We start from the raw sequence: 21,006 nt of genomic DNA, 5'->3' as shown, positions 1-21,006 counted from the left end.
TCGCTAGAAAAATCTAAACTTCAAATGGCTACAATTGCTACAACTGAAAATGCAACAGAGGCATCTTTTCGCGTGAGTTACCGCATTGCACTTCATGGTGAAGCTCATACAATTTGTGAGATGCTCATTAAGCCTTGTTTGAAAGACATTGTATCATGCATGTTAAACGAGCAGGTTGCTAAAAAAAATAGATGCAGTACAATTATCAAATGATGCTGTTTCATGCCGCATCAAAGATCTGTCTGCTGACAGAAAAAGAGCTAATTCATCGACTTAGGCTGCAGCGAATATTCATTGCAAATGGATGAATCTACAGATGTCGCAGGACTTGCTGTATTACTAGTGTTCGTTCGTTACATATTTGATAAAAGTATTGAAGAAGATTTACTCGTGCGAATATCTACAAGAAAAAACTACCAGAGAAGATATATTCAACTGTATTAATAATTATATTACAAAACAGGAAATCGGTTGGGAGAAGTGTATTGATATTTGTACAGATGGTACTCAAGCAATGGAAGGAAAGATGAAGGGAGTTGTAACATGTATCCTGCAAGTAGCTACAAGAGCCACCAAAAGTCATTGTTTTGCATAGACAAGCACTAGTAACAAAAAGAATTCGTACATATTTAAAAACTATTTTGGATGTAACCGAAAAAATGATCAAGTATGTAAAATCTCGACCACTTCAATCCAGATTATTTAAAATTTTGTGCGATGAAATGGATAGTGCACATAATGCAATTTTATTACATACTGAAATGAGATGGCTATCTAGAGGAAAAGCATTATTGAGGCTTTTTGAACTTCGTAGTGAGTTAATGGTCTTCTTGATGTCACATAATTTAGGACAAAATTTTATTGAATTCTTAAGAAATTCTTCATGATTGATGAGTCTTGCGTATCTGGCAGATATTTGTACAAAGTGCAATGAAATTAACTTATCATTACAAGGAAAGAATATTATAATTTTTAATACAAGAGATAAAATTGCTTCTTTTGATAGGAAGTTGCAATTCTGGATTACTACAGTTGAACAGAATAATTTTGATTGTTTTCCCACCTTGCATGAATATTTGACTGAAATAAATTCTAAAGTAAATGAAGAAGTATCTAACATAATTTTAGAACACTTGCATGACTTGCAATCAACCCTTTTGCAATATGTTCCAAAATCCAGTGAGGACAATTCCTGGGTTCTGAATCCATTTACAGTGACAGCTAAGTCTCAAGCAGGCTTCAGTGCAAGTGACTATGAAAATCTAATTGACTTAATTAGTGACTCTGATTTAAAACAAAAATACAAGGAACTGCCAATAAATGATTTCTGGACCAACGTGTCAAAACTAGCTATTTTTGTTTTACTTCCTTTTACGGCGACATATTTATGCGAGGCAGGATTTTCATATTATGCTGCAACCAAATCCAAAGTCCAGGAACAGATTCGACGCTACACCAAATATGAGAATTCAACTTTCTAATATTGTGCCTGATATCAAAAGAATTTGTAATTCAAAGACCCAAAAACATCGGTGTCATTAAGAACTTAATTTGCAATATACGTTTTACTATTTTTATGTGTTTTGTTTTTACTAATTAACATTTGACAATAAATGATTGTTTTTTCTTAACGCTTAGATTTACTCATTTATTTTATTTATATTTACCTAACCTACAAAACCAGCACACAGGAGAAAAGTCTGTATTCACTCATAAGTACTTATAATATTATAAATTTTTGGTGATCAGAATGGGATATGTCAATGAAAATCAGCACAAATTAATTTAACGATGTTCAATAGATGTTTAATTAATTAATAATTAATTATCAATTATTAATTAACAATAAAATAAGCTAAATTACCAATTAATTATTAATTAATGCATTACAAAATAACCAAGGTGTTCCGTGAACATTTCAGGATTTGTGAAGTGTTCTGTCATAGAAAAAGTTTGGGAAACCCTGCTCTATCCTATGACTTTACGGTTCCCCGTTATGATTCTGGTTTTCTAAAGTCCTATCACGCACTGTAAATCTAGTAACTAATCAGTTCTTTTCTCAGACTCCTATTACTCCTCTCGGTACACAAGTAAATTGAATAAGATACTACTTTACTGGGGATTCTGGAATTCCTTGGCTTTCTCCTAGATCGTTTGTACGATGTCTGGGGCTCGTTGATCCTACATCTGCATAATTCTTCCTAATAAAACGGACTTGCGGGTTCTGTCACGACTCGGTTCCTTTGGTGTAGACAAATCTGGTCTGCCACAATCAGGTCAAATGGTCCCGCATAACTTCTTGGTCTACGCTGCATTCTCCGCAGAGTCAAGGTCTGTACTCAAACTGGATTTCTGCTTGACCTCCAGGCTGCCCACCGACATCGTCTGCTTCGATCGTACTCCTACCACAGTCCTCGGGAACTCCGGAACTAGATGACCAGCACAACGGGGAAAAAAAGGGAGAAAAAGCCTCGAGTTCACGTTGCCCAGCTCTATATATCTTTGTCACGATGTTCTCCCTCTTACGTCACGTTCTTTCTCTTGGCACCTAAATTTTCTTGCATCCAGTGTCGTCACTCTTCCTAGCGTGTTTACTGGTAACTTCCGCATGCAATTCAGTCCTTGTGTACGTGACTGCCTCAGGCCTTCATTCCTAATCTGCTTAGTTCGCTAGTAGTATGACTCAGATATTCGCACACTAATATAATCCTTACATATTTTCAAGTTCTGATACCTTCACAAAAACTAATAAAAGTGCAAGGCATAAGGAAAATATTTAAGTTATGAACCTTATCGATAATTCACAATCAACTTTAATTTTACTAATGTACAAATATTGCTGCTGGAATTTTGTTACTTGTTAGATCTGAATGAAATAATTTAGAATAAATTCTCTTTCATTCAGGATTTAACAGTACACCACCCCAAACGTGGGATAGTGCACCCAAGACCCCCCCTAAGAATTCTTGATAGTATTCAGAAGAGAGTGATCCACTTAATAGATAATCCTTTCCTCATAGACTCCCTTCAGTCACTTTCCCATAGTTGCTCTGTTTCTGCGCTGTGCCTTTTTTATAGGTACTTTGGGCCACTGAACAAACCTCTTAACATCTTCCTTCATTCTATCCACCTCTATTCTTTGGAACAGTCTCCCCCATATGTTTTTTTCCCACAGAGTACAAATTCCAACTCGTTAAGAAGCATGAAATATGTCATTTTGTTACCTCTTCCTCCTTGATCACTTGCCCCCCCCCCCCCCCCCCCTTAAAAAAAACTAACATGCTGGTTTCGAATCCAGTAAATATAACCCAATTAATAAACATTATTTTATAATTTAGTTTTTGTTTGGTGTTTTAGTAACATTAAAATTGAGTTATGAATACTGTCCAACACCTAAGCCTGTCAACTAAATTACGCCTGCCTTCTAGTTGTTAAGAGAATATTCAGACAAAATAATACTGCTTCCATTCAAAATGAAGAATACAAGTTTTTGCATAACATAATGGAAGCAAAATATTAATTTAGTTTCTTCTGTTTCAATCACCAGGATAGTAGGAGTATCCACTGTTCCTTTACTTCAAAAGTCGAACAAATTCTGTAAATACTTTAAAAATATCAGCATGTGTCAGTTGCTGCTTATTCCTAGAGCTACCAGTAGGGCTTTAGGTTTTCAGTCTAATTTTTTCCACTTATTGTTTTGTGCAATTTTTTGTGTGTTTTTTGCAATTTTAATATGGTTTCCCTGATGATGTCTCAGTGACTGAGACATAATATAGGATTGATTAAATGTGTTTAATTATTTATATGTGCCTTATTTATTCTATTAACCCTTATAAAGGGATTCTGAAAAGGCCTTCATCCAGCAGTGGATCAATAAGAGCTGATGATATACATGTGTGAGTTCCACCCACAAAAGGTTGTAAACCTATAATATATTAGTAATAGTACTTTAGCTGGACTAAAGACTAGATAATCCAGAATTCCTTCTCTAGGGACCAAAAATTTCTTCACGCCACTTCAGCAGAATCATGGTTTCACACTACGTGATAAATTAAAATATTCATATTTATGGTGAGATTCATGAGATTCGAACTCGCAGGTCTGTTGGAGAACAGATAGGCTAACTGCTCAGTCAACAAGGCTGGAAAATTTGCTTTCATACAAAAGTTTTAGGCAGCATATGTGAGTAGAAATGGAATGGCTCCTGGCATTTTTTAATCAGTCCTTCACAAGAGGTGACAGAACCTGTATCACATTAGTTCTTTGTATTTTTTTTAATGTGGCTTTCCTACACCCATTAAAGTTTTTTTGGAAACCTGTACTATTGTACCGTTGGTGGGTTAAGGATTATTATTTCTCCATTTTCTTTTGTTAATTTATATATATATATATATTTTTTTTTTTTATGTATTTTTTACATACTTCAGAAGCCCTGTTCTAGAGACCAAACATGCAACTTTTTCAAGCCACTTAAGGCCTCCAATAAGCAGGGTGGTGGCTTCACACTGAGCAATGAAGCTTATCTCCCACCCAAAGACAATCACAAACATCCATGTTCACAGCAAGATTAGAACCTTTGACCTATTGGTTGGAGAGTGGATACGTTAAGCACTTGACCAACCAGGTCACTTTAGGTTAACATGGTTTGATTTTGTGAATAAAGAATAGGGATATTCAATGAGAGACATTCTTGAACATGTGCATACAGAAAATGTCCAGTCTCCTTGCCATATGACCTTGATGTCCTCTGCTATTCTGACTCTGTTCCTCTCCTCAGGTCACGGCCTTGACAGAATATGTGGCAACAAGATTTTGTGCCAATCCTTGATTTGGCATACTCTTGAAAGGTATCATCACATTGCTTGAAAAAAGAGCGAGGGTAAACAGCAGCCAGAATCTTTGCTCTGGAGATGAAACAGCAATGGCTGTTTCAGACCCTCAGTATGTAGGATGGTGATGTTTCATCTGCTATTTAGCAACATCATTATTTGAAAAATATTCTGTAAATGAGTCCAAAAATCTATAAATTGTCTGCCTTTAACTTCATGATTCATTGTTCAGAGACAAAAACACACATGATAGAGCAATTACTTTACTTGCAATAATAAAAATAACATGTGTCAACCTCTATTTATAATGGTCATAATTAGGAATACTCAAGCTACATCACAGTACACATAAGTAAGCTATGTTATAACTGCTATGTTAATCATTTACACTAGCCTGACCTCTTGTGAGTGAAAGAAAGAGGGGAAAAAGTAAAATTTTTAAATTAAGGACAAAAATTAATTAAAATATGAAATTAAAATAATTTTAATCAAAAAGTAAATACAATTAAAATGCTAAAATTTAAACTTGAACCACATCAATTTCTACTCTACAGAACCTAAAGATAACAGGCTCTGTGCACTGTGATCTAGTTTTCTCATCATCTAATTCCTGACGTGTACCCTCAAGGGGTGTACAGGATATGATAGTATTGCATGAAAAACTTACATCATTACTAACTTCCTGTCTACAATTTTCCTCCAAATCAACCTGTTACTTGTCTGGTTTTCTTATGTTGGGATTATGTGTGTTTTCCATTGTTCTTTATCTAAATGCTATTTGAGTTGCAGATGAGTCTTCCAGACTCTTGGAATTGTTAATCCATCATCCTTGTTGAATCTTGCTGATGAATTAACATCTTACAAGTTTCTTTTCATCCCACATTTAGAAAGAGCGATGGATAAAACGAAGGAAGATGCAAAAGGAATATCAGTACACAGGATGAGAATTAACAATCTGAGATTTGCAGATGACATTGTTATTATTGAAGAAGATGAAAGAGAACTACAAAAAACACTGCAGCTGTTAAATGAGGAAGGTAAGAGATTTGGACTTGTTATGAACTTGGAAAAAACAAAGACAATGGTATTTGGTGAAAAGAACATGAAACAAAAGATAGAAGTGGATTGAACTGATATAGAAAATGTAGAACAATTCACATATTTGGGAAGTAAAATGACATATGACTTGTACTGTAAAAAAGAAATAAAGATTGAGATTGTAAAGGGAAGAACAAATCTGAAGGCCATGGATAACATCTGGAAAAGTAAAGCAAACAGCCTACAAATGAAATTAAGAGTAATTGTAGATAGGAAGTTAGTAATGATGTAATTTTTCATGTTGTACTATCATATCCTGTACACCCCTTGAGGGTATATATCAGGAATTGGATGATGAGAAACATGCATCTTTAGTGGTGTACTGTATGGATCTGAAACATGGGCTGTAAATGAGGAATCAAGAAAAAAGGATTTTGACATTTGAAAGAACTTGTTACAGGAAGATTCTAAGAATAGCATGGGTACAGAAAATTTCAAATGAAGAGCTCTATCAGAAGATACAACCAAAGGAGAATTTAATGCAGAAAATTATACAACAGAAGCTGCAATTATTTGGACATATCTGCAGAATGAGCTAGGATCAGAAGATAAAGACATTGATGTTTAGTATTATGGATGGTGTAAACAGAAGAGGTAGATCATACAGAGAATGGATAGACAAATAAAGGACTGGTGTGGAATAGGGTTACGGAAACTGCGACACTGTGCAGTGGACAAAGAAAGGTGGAAGAAGATAGTGAGGGAGGCATCAGACACCAACGCAGTGTGCCCATGGTTTCTGATGATGATTAGCTTAAACCAGTGGTTCTCCACTTTTTCCACTTATGTACCCCTTTTAAACCGATTTCTATAAATTGTATCCCTTGTTTTTAAAATAGCTGTTTTTAAATACTGACACTTGTTCAGTGCCTATCTTAATGTAAAATAGTGGAAATGAGGTTTTTCCACCATTACTGATTATTTTTTGTGTACCCCCCCTCTCCCCGAACGGTCCAGCACGTATCCCTGGGGGGTGTGGGTACGACCAGTTTGGAACCAATCGATGGCTTAAACTATTAAAGTATAATTCCTTCTATAGTTCATTGGTTGTACATATGAATATTTGTAAGTCAAGCTTTCATAATGCAAAAGACTAATTAAAAGAAAGGCTGGTGATTTATGAGTATGCATTAGAGAGAATGATTCTCAGTATGCTTGCATTATAATGAAAACATTATTTTAGGAGATTCCATATAGAAGATTCCAATTATGAAGTAAAAGGGGGCAATAGCAAATGTATTTATCAGACTTGAACATAACTTTAAGTTATAAAGTTATGAAGTAGTTATAAAGTCTGATAAAGACCACTACCTCACTTACCAGAGCCTTCACTGGCTTGAAAAGAGTTCCATGTTTGGTCTCTAGAGTAGGGTTTCTTGACCAAGTAAGAGTCTATAAAAACTGCAAAAATTAATTAAAAAAAGATACAAAAATCCTTGATTCCCCCCCCCCACAGTACTAATGGGCTATAGGTTTATAACCTTTCATGGGTGGGAACCACACACACTCATCCCCACCTAAATTATTTGGCTATCCCTGTTTGCAAAAATATAATAATAATGATGATAAACAAAAAGAATTTAATAATTTCTGAAGAATATGTTTTCACTTTCTTTTAGAGCTGGGCCGATGCTTTCAGGACTAATTCTGACATGCAGGGTGTAGTTCAAATTTATAATGATTTGAAACAAAAGGGTATTGAATTTCCTATGACTGACCTGGATGCCATGGCACCAATTCATACACCTCAAAGAGTAAGAACATTTTTCTAAAATTTCTGCTAATAAAAAAGTGATAAAAATAACCTACACATCTTTCTGTATAGATAATAAACTAATATAAAAATGCAATTAAAAAAAAATGTAACGTGTTCAATCTACCATCATTACGACAAATTAATTGTATTTAATTGCTCATAAGAAGTACTTTCTTGAAGCTATTAGATTATTTAAGGAATTTACAACGTATACTGCAATATGAATTAAAAGAAACTTTAATAAATACCTCATATATTTTGGCAATGTCACATTGCCATCTTCATGGGAACATACAAACAATGACACGTGCATGCAGGCACTACAAAAAGCAAGTGAAGCAGACGAGAGAAAACTAACGTTATTCCTAGAGTCCTAAAGGTGTCCCCTAGTGGGCTATATTGGGTTGTCTTGGCTGTTGGGCTGAAGTTCTCAAGATGCAAGCTTTCCAAATTTGGGGCAGTCTCATGCACCCAAACTTGTTGAGGTTTGGAAAGTTTTTTTGAGCTGGGGCTGATTCCATGAACAATCTTACATATTTAAATTTACTGCAGTGTATTAACGTGACTTTCTTCCAACGTATTCTGTGGCGGATATCCAGAGCATGGTCTGCAAGCCCAGAGTGGCTGTACTGGTGAAACTGGATGTAGTCTTTGTGTTCCGAAATCTTGACATTTGCTGTCCTGCCTGTTTGGCCAAAGTAGGACAGTTTACCACTGCAAGGGTAAACTGTCCTACTTTGTAGGTCTAGGACCTACTTCTCCACTTCTCCTAGACCTACACAAGTAGGTCTAGGAGAAGTGGTTGGTCTTTGGCAGAGCAGATAAAGGATGCCAATTTTTTATATCGTTAGTAACAAGAAGTCAGGTCATTTTTTTTTAAAATTTTGGTTAACTATTCAGAGGTGCCCTGGATATAGGGAAAGGTGATGGATTTAGGTAATCTTTGTTATGAAGGGGGGGGTTAACTGGTTTTAATAGTTTTTGGAACAGATTAATTTTGCCCTGTTATATAGTATTTTTATAATCCCATATTGTTGTGAGGGGAGGGGAATTTCTGGTGAATGAATCTGCCTGTATGGGTGGGTTTTCTCTAAACAGAGAAAACCAAAGATCCATCTGGCTGGCAAGTGATTAGAGTGTCTAGGAAAGGGAGACTGGTGTTTTTCTCTTTTTCCAAGGTGAACAGGATTCTAGGGTGTTGGTTGTTTAAAGTGTATTAAGAAGGAGTGGAGTGTATCTGAGCCATGTGGCCAAATAGCGAACACATCATCAGTGTAGCGTAGCCAAACAGTTTGGGGCTGAGTTTATGGCTTTCTCTTCAAAAGTCTCCATAAAGAAGTTGGCCAGGGGTGGGGAGAGTGGTAAACCCATGGCCATCCCCATTATCTGTTTGTAGCATTTTCCTTGCCAAACGAAATGGCCAGATTTCATTGTGAACTGAAATAGGGCTGAGATATCGGGAGGAAATTTGGATTGGATGAGCTCTAAGGTTTCCTTTATTATTATTATTCAGGCCTCCATGGAGTCAAAAGACTCATCATATGAGGTCCTTCCTAAGAAACACAAAGTCTATCATACCACTCCTTGAACTCATTGACCATTCTCGCTCTCACCACTCCATCAAGCAATGCATTCCATGGTTCAACCATCCTCCATGCAAAGAAACCACTCCTCACCCTCTTGCTCACAGTTTCCTTTCGTAACCTCCAGGGATGGCCTCTTGTCATCACTCCTTCCCATTGCTCAATCAAGCGAAAGAACTTCCCAGTGTCAACCCTGTAACCACCTCTCAACAGTTTAAAAGTCTCAATCATACAGGGTGTTCGGGATAAATTTGACATATTTATAATTAATTATATTTTTCCGTAAGTTACATGTATTAACACACACTTCTCTTCATTTAAAAGTTTGGACCCTTCTTCATTCATATACAAGATGTCAGAAAGGATGGATAGCTGGAACCCACCTGAATCATGGAAGAGAATAACTTGTATCATGATGATTCGTGCCCGCCATCAAAATAAGGATATTACGACTGCTGCCCAATGCTCCCTGAATACAGTAAAAACAATCAGGCATGAACTAGAGACTTGCAATGGTGACTACGAGGATGTAGCAAGAAGAAAGATCCCTAGCAGACGATCTGATTGCGTTCGTACAGCAGAATTCCTCGCAAATCTGCAGGAACAGGTGTTGAAGAACCCTGGCGTTGGAATTCGGGCTTTGTTCGTGGAGTTGCTAACTGTAGTCAAGCCCTGGATAACAAGGGTAGCCAATGGTAGGCCGTATGTATGGCAGCAGGATTCGGCCCCTTGCCACACCTCTGGGAAAAGTCAAAAATGGTTGTCTGAAAATTTCTACGACTTCACCAGTCCAAATGTTTGGCCTCCAAACTCCCCAGACCTTAACCCCATGGATTATTTTGTATGGGGCGCAGTTGAAAAAGACACCAATCGCACTTCCAGTAATACAAAAGCCCAGTTAATGGATAAAATTAAAACAGTTTTTGCGGCCCTTCCCAGGGAGACTGTAGCATCAGCTTGTTCGAGGTTCCGAAGCAGAATTGAAGCTGTGATCGATGCTAATGGTGGTTATTTTGAGTAAATCTTGTTGATAGTATTGTAATTAACTCTGCCTGTAATGTTTTTTTGTCAATTCATTAAATTTAATAGATACAAAGAAGATTTTCTTTTTCCTTACGAAACTGTCAAATTTATCCCGAACACCCTGTATCACCTTGCCTTCTTCTATCCACCAAACTCTGCAGTCCACATTCCCCCAGCCGATCCTCATAACTATCATTGTACAGTCTTGAGACCATCTTTGTTATTGACCTTTTTACCCTTTCCACAGTTAATTTATCCCCTTCAAATCCTGGGGACCAAATTGGAGAACAATAGTCCAAGTGTTGTCTGATCAGGGTCTTATACAACGGAATGATAACTGTTTTATCTCTGCAGGTCAGTGTCCTTCTCATTATTGCAGGAATCCTCTGTGTTACCTTCGCCACCTTTGCAATATGTCCCCTAAATTTCAGGTTTCTATCAATCATCAACCCCAGATCTCTTGTCTCCCCTACTTCCTCCAGTATAACTCCTCCCATAGAGTATGGGAGGAGTTATATGCAGTGTCCCATCGATGTTTTCCAAACCTCAAGACCTTACATTTTGCTGCATTAAACTGACACCTTCCCCCATTCATTTGCCCATCTATCTAGCTTATTCAAATCCTCTTGCAGTGTGCCGCATCTGCACTATTACTAATAATCCTTCCCAGCTTCACATCATCTGCAAACAACTGAATATCCCGTTGCAATCCACTGATAATGTCATTTATATAAAGGTTAAACAATATAGGTCCCAGTACTGAGCCCTGTGGGACCCCACTTGTAACCCTCTGCTTCCTTGAAACTAACCCACCATACACAACTCTCTGATACCTATCGGACAGCCAATCGTGAATCCAGTTGACCAATCTGACATCCAGACCCATGTGCTGCAACTTAAATATCAGCTTATCATGTGGCACCCTGTCAAATGCCTTCGCTAAGTCTAAGACAATGGCAGTATATGCCTTTCCCACATCTAATGCTCTTTGTAACTTTATCATAAAAGGCTAGCATATTGCTAAAACAAGAGCTCCCATTCACAAATCCATGTTGACTCTCACAGATAACATTACCCTTATCAGCCCAATGCTGTATACGGTCCTTCACTACTTTCGCCAACTCTTACTAACTACTGATGACACACAAACTGGTCTATAATTAGAACACTTCTAGTCTGCTACCGCCCTTATGCAATGCTACTATCTTACCTTCCTTTCATTCCATGGGCACCTTTCCAGTATCCAAACTTTCATTCAAAAGCCAGGTCAAAGGCACTGTCAGTTCACTAGCACATTCTCTCAAAACTCATGGTGAAATACCATCCAGTCCCACAGCTTTACTGACATCCAGAGTACTCAGTATTTGAAACACACTCTCCTCCTGTACCTCTAAACCTTGAACCTGCCCCTATCCCTCCAGCATTAAAACTGACTACTCCAGGATGAAATACTCCAATAAAGTGTTCATTGAATAATTTTACTATGTCCGCTTCATCAGTCACTATTCCCATTTTTATTCCACAATATCATTCTTCCACAGTCATTTCTCCTCGTACTGACCAGATATCTGAAAAATTCCCTAGGATTTTCTTTGGATCTTAGGGCTAATCTCCTCTCATATTCCAGTTTCGTCTTCCTTACCATACTAATCACTCTTCTGACCTGTGTCTTATACTCTTCATGCATCTTCTCTTCTCCTGTCTTCTTATATCTCTTCCACAGCCTCTTTTTCGCATGCAATTCCTGTTTAATATTGTTTGTCATCCACTTTACTCCAAATCGTGTCCTCTTCTTCACTCGTGGTATACAACTTACCATTGCTGCTAACAAATATTCTTTCATAATTTCCCACGCACTAATGATATCCCAGCCTTCCAATTCCTCCCTCCATGAAACTTCCCTAAGTTGATGTCTTAAACTATTATAATCACCTGCCTTATAATTCCACATATGTTCCCGTCTCTTTGATACTCTTGTATGTCTATTCATTTTCCAAGTCAAAACCATATGGTCACCCTCTCCAACTGGTGGGAGAGATGTCATCTCAGTTATTATCAACTCTTCTGATGCTATAACCAAATCTAAAACTCTTGAACTTCTTGTTCCCTCTATTACATGTTGCCTAAGACATTTGTCCCTCAAGAATTCTAGAAATTCCATTCTCTTATTGCTACATTCATCTTTCTCTCCCCAGTTTTTACTACTGTAGTTAAAATCTCCCATAGCAATCATTCTTCTTGCACTTGCCAAACTCAACTGTCTAAACATTTCCTGTCCCCACCCTCTGTACTCCTGGGTCTGTAGCAACACCCCACTAAATATCCTGTCTTGCCCACCTCTACCTCACAATATGCTTTCAAAATCATTGCCTTCCAAAGTCTCCACTCTTAGAGGACATAGGTCGTCATTTATCATAAGCAGTACTCCACCACCACGCTTTCCCTTCCTATCCTGCCGAAAAATGCTGTACCCAGCGACTTCTATTCCTGTTATTATATCCTCTTCTGTCAACCACCTCTCAGTGATCCCAATAATTTTTGGCCAGGCTGATGCTATCTGCACCACCATAGCATATAAATGCCATTGTTTCTGTACCCAGCATTATTCCCTCTAGTCTCCACTGGGCTCAGTGTTACCTGATGTCATCCCCCTTCTCCCAAGTACCCATTCCCACAAGAGGCCATCCCTGCTACCATCCTCCCTGGGACACACTGACTTTTTCAGAACAGCAATCTCTCCAGATGCCTACGTCCTTCCTCATTCAAATGTAAGTGGTCTCTTGCATACAATTCCTCTCTGTCCTCAAACGCACTCCAAGCATCCACATATTCCAGTCCTCTCTTGTCACACATTCTAGCTATTATGTCATTCAATATTACTGCTCTTCTGCTCAGTTCGTCATTATCAGTGGGACATTTTTGAATACGGAGGAGATATCAAAACTGTCCATTATGTCAGTATGTTGGAGTGAGAGGTTTTCTATACTGGCTTTGAAGTGAGCTGAGTTTTTATGTGTGACGGTGTATTGGCAGTATAGTGTGTGAGCGCTTTGGCCAAGTGTTTGGCTAATTTGGCTAAAAAAAAAGAAAAAAGACATCATCATTAAGGGAGTAGTCATCTATAAACTAGATTACGCAATGATAGCATTTAGGCAAGTTTATGGTATGCACCACTTCAGATGTGAGAACTGTAACATGAACACTCTACTGCTTACTGTTACTAACTGCTAAGGGATTAAAGTTTACACCTAAATTTTTTTTTGTCTTATTTCACAATATAATATACTAATTTTCATCTGTAATGCTTTTAGATATATGACAAGTGGTTTTTACCTCATGATGCCATAATTCATTTAAATTTGTATTTTAGTATCAATATTATTTTTCCAAATAAGAAAGATCACAACTTTGGAAAGAAAATATTCAAAAGCGATTGAAGTCTATTTTAATGTTGTTATGGAAATAAATTCAGTGTAGTTAACAGAAGCATTTGTGAAACTGCTTTAACTTAGCTATGTAGTTTACCATGTAAATGTGTAATGTATATTCATTTTTTTTTCTCATAAAATTTCACTTTTTATTTTTCTTTTATGTATTGATGAATGTGTACTTTGAAATAACTTTTAATTAAAAAAAAAAAATGGATGTTTCAGACTGTTCCTGCACAGGATGTAAAAAACCATGAACTTTCTGAAGTTATCCAGCAGGTGTGTACCAAATTTTTTGCTTTATTTTATTAAAATATATTATCTTGAAAGGAGAACAAAACTGGTCATATGTTAAACTACCTGTTATTGAAACATGAATTTAGCTGACATATATAAATAACAAATTGATAGAAGTTTTTTCACTTGGCTATGCTACCAATTATATATTTGATTTAATCCTTTATCCAAGTGTAAGCAAATGAAGTTTGCACCTGAAGTGTTTTCAGGACTGGGGCAACGCGTGGTAAAGGTGGAATAAGAGAAGTTTAATAATAAGGTGTTGACACCTTTTGGCAACTGGTATATGGTGATATGACTTCTGCATTTCTTCCACCTTAGTATCACCACCTCTGGGTCTGGCTTCCACTGATGAGACCTCAATAAAGGTCGAAACCAGTCTGGGTAGTGGCCCTTCTCTTAATGCATAGCATTATATATGTCTGCAAGGAGATGTGCTCTGCATTATGGGAGATACTAAGGCAAGTGATCAGAATTTACTCCACCTTTACCACGAGTTGCCCCAGTCCTGAAAATACTTCAGGTGCAAACTTTGTTTGCTTACACTTGGATAAAGGATTAAACTAAATATATAATTGATATATAACAAAATTTCTTTAACTTCTTTGATCTCTATGCTATATATATGTATAGTCAAAATATTATGACCACTTGCATTGTTGCACAATCAGCCATTCCACCCTGCTAGGTGGCATTCATATCTCAGTGAAATCCAATATACATCATGCTGAAAATTTGTGACATGCTATTCATCTGAAGTTGCTGATCACCATAGGCAAGGGAAGTGATCTGATGGACTTTGAAAATGGCATGATTGTAGGGCATTAGATAAAGGTTGCAAGATTGGAAGGATACTGAGCAGAACAGTAGTCACTGGGCCAGTGGTGAGTGCCCATACCTCATTGATGCTCATGATTGGCACAGGCTGTCCTGCCTTGTGCAAGTCCATAGATAAAAAATTGTGTAACAGCTAACCATGGAATTTAACCAGAGACAAATGACTGTGTTCCCAAATTGTCTAACATACCGACCTCCTCTTTATGAGCCATCAAAGTGTAATTGCCCAGGCAAGGTTGACCACATCTACACCTTGCATCTGCACAATGTGATTGGATCATTGATAGGAAGAAAGTATTTCAGATGAATCTCATTTCCAGCTATGCTGTGTGGATAGTAGATGGAGGGCTAAGCAAAAACCTGGGGAGAGGAATTACCCTCAATGTCATAGTCCAGCAGAAACCTGATCAGCTGTGGATGGGCAGCTTGCTACAAATGCACATTCATTGTAGCTGATCAGGTACACATCTGGGAAAACACTCATTCTTTATGGTGGCATGTATGTTCCAGAAGAATGGTATGCCATGCCATGTTTCAGTATTGTTCAAAAGTGGTTTCTCAACCACATCATTAACTTCCAAGTGTTACCATGGCCACCAGATTTGAATCCTCTACCTCTAATGCTTGCAGCTCTACAGGGAGCAATCCTAACTGCATGGTACAGCGTAACTTCTGCAATGTTCAAAGGTCTCATAGAATCCATGCCTCATGCTTATCAGCAAATAGGACTCATCATATGGGATCGCTACATATATTAGAAATACCATCGAGAATGCATTCTTACTTTCAACTTCTACAGGCAACAACATCCATGAGATTTCCATCAAAGGTGGTAATGTAACAATTATTGATATTTATAAACCCACCGACTATTTCATGGCCTGCATAGGTATTCTATCCATATACTTACCCAGCTGTGTATATAGGTGATTTCAGTAACCACCATGAACAATGGAAATACCAGACTAACGACCAGCATGGAGAAACCCTAGTTACTTGGGTTGAGTCACACGAAATGCACCTTATTTTTTAACACTATGGACTGCAGCATATTTAGATCAGTAGTCTGGAGGCAGAATTACAACCCTCACTTGTTTTATCACCTCTGAAAGAGTTAAACAGGCCCTGACAGAATTCCCACATAGCCAGCACTGCCCAGTTATTATAGAGATTGGCTCTCAAATCCCATTAGTTTCTTCAATCCTCCAGCCACGGTGGAACTTTCAGCAGGCCAATTGGCTTGTTTTCTCATAAAAACGTGATAAATGCCTGAGATGGATAGCCCTTCTAGTGGTAATTATGATAGATTTGAGGGTGCAGTAATAACTGAACTAAAAAGACCATCCCCAGGGGGTACCGTAAAGAGTATATCCCTGGATGGGATGAGACAAATAACAACATGCACCAGGAATTCTTAGGAAATGGAGACCAAGAAATCATAGATGAATTAATACATAGCCTTGATGTTGCACAGAGGAAAAACTGGATGGAAACAGTTGAAAACCTGATTTCAGGTACTAAGTTGGGAAGCATGTTACAGATGTTTTAATACATCTATAACTCCAGATGCAGTGGCTTTACATATAGTAAATCTGTCAAAAGCACCAAAAGACAGAGATCATACTATCCAGGTCAAGCATGAAGGACCAGTGGAGGACATCTCTCATCTGCTTTGAAGGATGTAAAGGTAGGAAAAGTCCTGGGCTTTGATGGCATCCATCCAGAATTCTTAGTGCACTGCAAAAAGTATGCTAAACAATGGCTGGCATGATTTTTTAGTGACATCCTACAGACCAGAAACATCCTTAGATTGTTCAAATGAACTAAAATAATCGCCATTCTAAAGCCTGGGAAATAAAACAGCCTTCCACAAAATTACTGACCCATTGCTTTGCTAAGTGAAAGCTATAAATTACTAGTGTCTCCTACATAATAGGATTAGCCCAACACTAATGGAGCTGCTCAGATCAAGTTCTCTCTCTCTCTCACTTCATACATAGAGGCAGGCTTCCAGCGGCAACAAAAAACAACATCTGTGGTGTTCATTGACCTCACCGCTGTGTATGACAGAGTCTAGAGGAAAGGACTAATCTGTAAACTTCATGAAATTCCCTGCTAGATCATTACTCGCCTTATAGAAAACACGCTTACCAACAGAACACTCCAAGTTATTATGGGAGATTATACCAGCAGGCAAAGGAAGCTAAACAATAGCCTGCTACAAGGCTTGGTGCTTGCTTTGCTATTATTTTCCTTTTATGTGGCTGATATGTCCAATGAGAATTATACAAATGGTGTTCAAGAGATTTCAAGTGATGACGACATCTAGAACATCTACGAAATGTTAGTTTTGAAGACAGTGATGACAATTAAAATATGCACTTTATTTTGCCTAAAACATTTATGCATTGTGTGCAGTGAAGTTTACGTACAATTTGTAATTTTTATAAGTTTATGCTATGTATTTGTTTCATAGTTTATATCTTTTCTTAATGTACATGAATTACCTGAATTAAATAAAAAGTATATTTTTGTTGGATATGCCATTGTTGTTTATATAAGTTTAAAAAAAAAACAATTTCAGAACATAACCCTACTTTTTCTATGTGATCTGAGTCTCGCATAACGCAATTTATATAACTCTGCATTTCTATGGAACCTAACATCCGTGTTATATGAGGGTTACCTGTAATATAATACAAAAAACTGTAGTACCTCTTGGGGGTGCTACAACTATCACATTGAAGTGTTAAATCCTTGGCCTTGTCTACTCTGTCACAGAATACTGCATACCAGTTTGGATGAAGGAAATTCTCATGTGGAACTTTAATCTCACGTACGATTAAATCAATTCCTATTTATTGGCTCTCAATTCTTAGCCATATTGCACTACCAAACCTATGCAGATCAAATGCATTTCTTCAAGAATATAAGAAGGTCCTGTCCAATCAACAGCTTCCTATTCACTCTGACCTTGAAGACCTCAATATCAACAGACTTCGTTCTAGAAAACTTCCACTAAGAACTACAGAGGTGTTTCTGGCAAACGGCTTCTGCATGAACAATGCCTGATCAGCAAGGCAGTTTGAAGAATTACCAACAAAGTGTCACACTATGCCATGTATCACGGAGAAACCTCCTGGTTTTAATTACCACGTAGATGTGTCGACACTTTTCATAAATGGGACAATGCAGTTGTGGAGCTGAGAAGCAATCACTGTGACGTTTTATACAAGACTGCCCTTTAAGAGCCTACAAAGGAAATTTTAGTGACTTCCTGTTTGCAATGACAAAGAATCAATTGATTTTATTTGTAATCTAGTGTTAACTTATAATTTTTTATTGTTTGTCATAAATTTTATGCTTTGTGATGTGTAATATGTCACACACTAAATAAATAAGAATGGTGATCATAATATTTTGACTGAATTATGTATAATTCAGTTAGATCTGGTTATGATTTAGTTATGAAATACTTTAGTTATCACTTAAATTGATAACCAAAATATTCCTTTTGCCAAGTGGTCAGCTAGTGCAATATGTGAATGATAAAATTCATGGTTGTAATAACTATTGTTTCATTTACTTAATCCATTATGGAGTGATTAGCATTTTACACATGTTAATTAAATTATTGTAGAAAACTTCTGGATTAATTTTTTTATGTTGCTCCCATCCACAAAAGTTTATTTGCAAACCTATAGTATATCTTTTACTGTGGGTGGGTTAATGATTTTTTTTTCTATTTTTTTAATCAATTTATATATATAGTTTTCTGTTTTTCAGTTTATTTTTTGTGCAGGCCTGCTGAAATAGTAATGTTTACCAGAAGATATAAATTAAAAATATGTTCTGGTAAACATTACTATTTCAGCAGGCCTGCACAAAAACAGATTCAAAATGACACATTGATTGTTAAGTTTAAGTCGTACTGTATTCTTTTGAAAAATCCTATCTCTCTGTTGTCATTTATACAATATAATAAATTAGAAATATTTAAAATGTTTTCTACACAATAGTTTAGGAAATAATAACAGTGAAAAAAAAAAAAAAAACTGCAATAAGTTGCAATATTGAAAAAGAGGTAATAGGAAGAAGAAGAACTAGAGTTATTATTGATGAGTAAAAATGGATGAGGTGTATGCAGTGATAAATCAGTATGAGAATTAGCAATTAAAAATATGTAATGGGAGAAGACTGCCTAATTTAATTTGGAGAAATTGATTCAGATATGGGCTAGAATTTCAAGAGATTCTTGAAATTATTGCAGTTCATTAAGAAACACAGTAGCACTGTAAAGTATTTTGACAAACAGAATTTTATACATAGCTCTATTTATTGTCATATCTTTAGAATTTTTTCTACACATCACTGAAAATGAAAGAAATATTTTCTTTTATTCTAAATATTTTCTTTCTTCTAAAAAGGAAAGCAAAACAAATTCTTTAACTAATATCTTCTAGAATGTCCATTTTACAGGGTGCTCAAGGGCCAAAGCTGCATAACTGAGAGGAGACCTCCATGTAGACTTTAAAGGAATGCGGAGAACTGACCAGGGCTTCTGACCTAATGTCCAATCCTCACCTTCTCGTGGTGCACCCTGTTGGGTATCTACTTGGATACTGAACGAACGAGGATGGGCTGGCAATTTGGGATTTAGCCAACCAAATTGTATTCTTATTAGTTAAACCAAAATAAAAAATGATGGTACAACATGACAAAATTTCATGCCGGCTGGGGCGTTGCTCAGTTAAACAAGGCCTCTGTTGTTTTTGCCAGGGAACCAGGGCGAACAGCAAAAAGTCAGCTACTGGAACAAATCTGAAAACACACCCCAACTCAACATCACCAGAGTTAAAGATAGGTACTATCAACATAAGAAGCCTGAATGGCAAAGAGATGGAGCAAGCTGAGGAATTAGATAAGTACCAGTTTGACATTATAGGGGTGACTGAAACAAAAAAGACAAAAACTGGTGAGATCTTTCTGAGCAATAAATACAAAATGTTATATTCAGGAAATGACAATCAAGGAAAAGAAGGAGTAGCCATAGTATTCAACACAAAATACGAGGCTAATCTTCTTGAATGGCAGTCAGTCTCAAGTAGAGTAATGTGAGCAAATATGAGAATGGGGAACTGGACAATGAGACTTATTTGTGCCTATGGTCCCACAGAAGGTTCTACTAAGGTAGAAGTGGAGGAATTTTTTGAGGCTTTAGAAAACGCAACTGACATAATGAAAAAGGAAAAGTTGGTCCTTGTTGGGGATCTAAAAGCAGAGTAGGAAATGATTTTGAGACATAGAAAAATATTTTGGGAAAATTTGGAGAACAGAGCAAAGCTAATAATAATGGCAAATATCTGTTGGATTTCTACTCAGGACATGGACTGGTTATTACTAACACCATGTTCCAACATAAAAATGTGCACAAATTCACATGGAGAGAAGAGGCAAGGAATAAGAAAAGTCTCATTGACTATGCTATTGTTGATGGTGATGTTTTCTCCCTGATGCAGAACACCAGAGTGTACAGAGGATTTGAAATTGGAAGTGATCACTATTTAGTCTTCAGCAGGATAAAATTGAATTTCATATTGAAAAGAATAACATGTAAGAAAGTTTTAAAGCGAATAAAAGGTGAGCAACTCTCAGATGTGAACTGTAAACTAAAATACACAAAAATTATTGAAGAAAAAATGAAAGAGTTTGAGAACAGGAATCAAACCTTGGAGATTCAGTGGCAATCCTTGAAGAAAGCCCTGATTGATTCAGCTAGAGAGGCATATGGTGAAGTTGTCTGCAAGGATAGAAAAATTAGAACTCCATGGTGGACACAGGAAGTTAAAGAGGAAGTGAAGGAAAAGAAGAAAGCATATCAAAAGTTCCTGGCAAATAAGTTAGCTTGTGCTCTTAGAGAATACAGAGACAAATGCAAGAATGCTAAACAGTGTGTAAAACTAGCTAAACAAAAGTCATGAGTGGACTTTGGCAAGAATATAGAAAATAAATATCTAGAAGGTGGCAAAATATTCTGGAAGTTGTTGAAGAAGCTTTGGAATAGAGGAAAGAGTGCTGTAAAAAGAGTTAGAGATGAAAAAGGTGACATGAAAACGGGAGAAAAAGATATCCTTGAAGTATGGTAATTACTTTGA

General features: G+C 36.9%; 1 protein-coding gene across 1 annotated transcript in view; it reads left to right on the top strand.

Annotated features, from left to right (window-relative positions):
• LOC150094868 (target of Myb1 membrane trafficking protein) overlaps positions 1-21,006 on the top strand; it is a 295,463-nt gene that overhangs the window by 111,878 nt on the left and 162,579 nt on the right. Inside the window, exons 5-6 of the mRNA XM_090410996.1 lie at positions 7,547-7,681; positions 13,943-13,996. Coding sequence (XP_090267122.1) covers positions 7,547-7,681; positions 13,943-13,996 — 189 coding nt within the window. The remainder of the gene's footprint in view (positions 1-7,546; positions 7,682-13,942; positions 13,997-21,006) is intronic.

This window comes from Typopeltis vanoorti, chromosome 21, assembly GCF_054136105.1.
Source record: "Typopeltis vanoorti isolate ZY-2024b chromosome 21, IOZ_Tvanoo_1.0, whole genome shotgun sequence".
Classification (NCBI taxonomy): Eukaryota; Metazoa; Arthropoda; class Arachnida; order Uropygi; family Thelyphonidae; genus Typopeltis; species Typopeltis vanoorti.
Note: the sequence above shows the minus strand (reverse complement) of the source record. Positions and strands in the feature narration are given on the sequence as shown.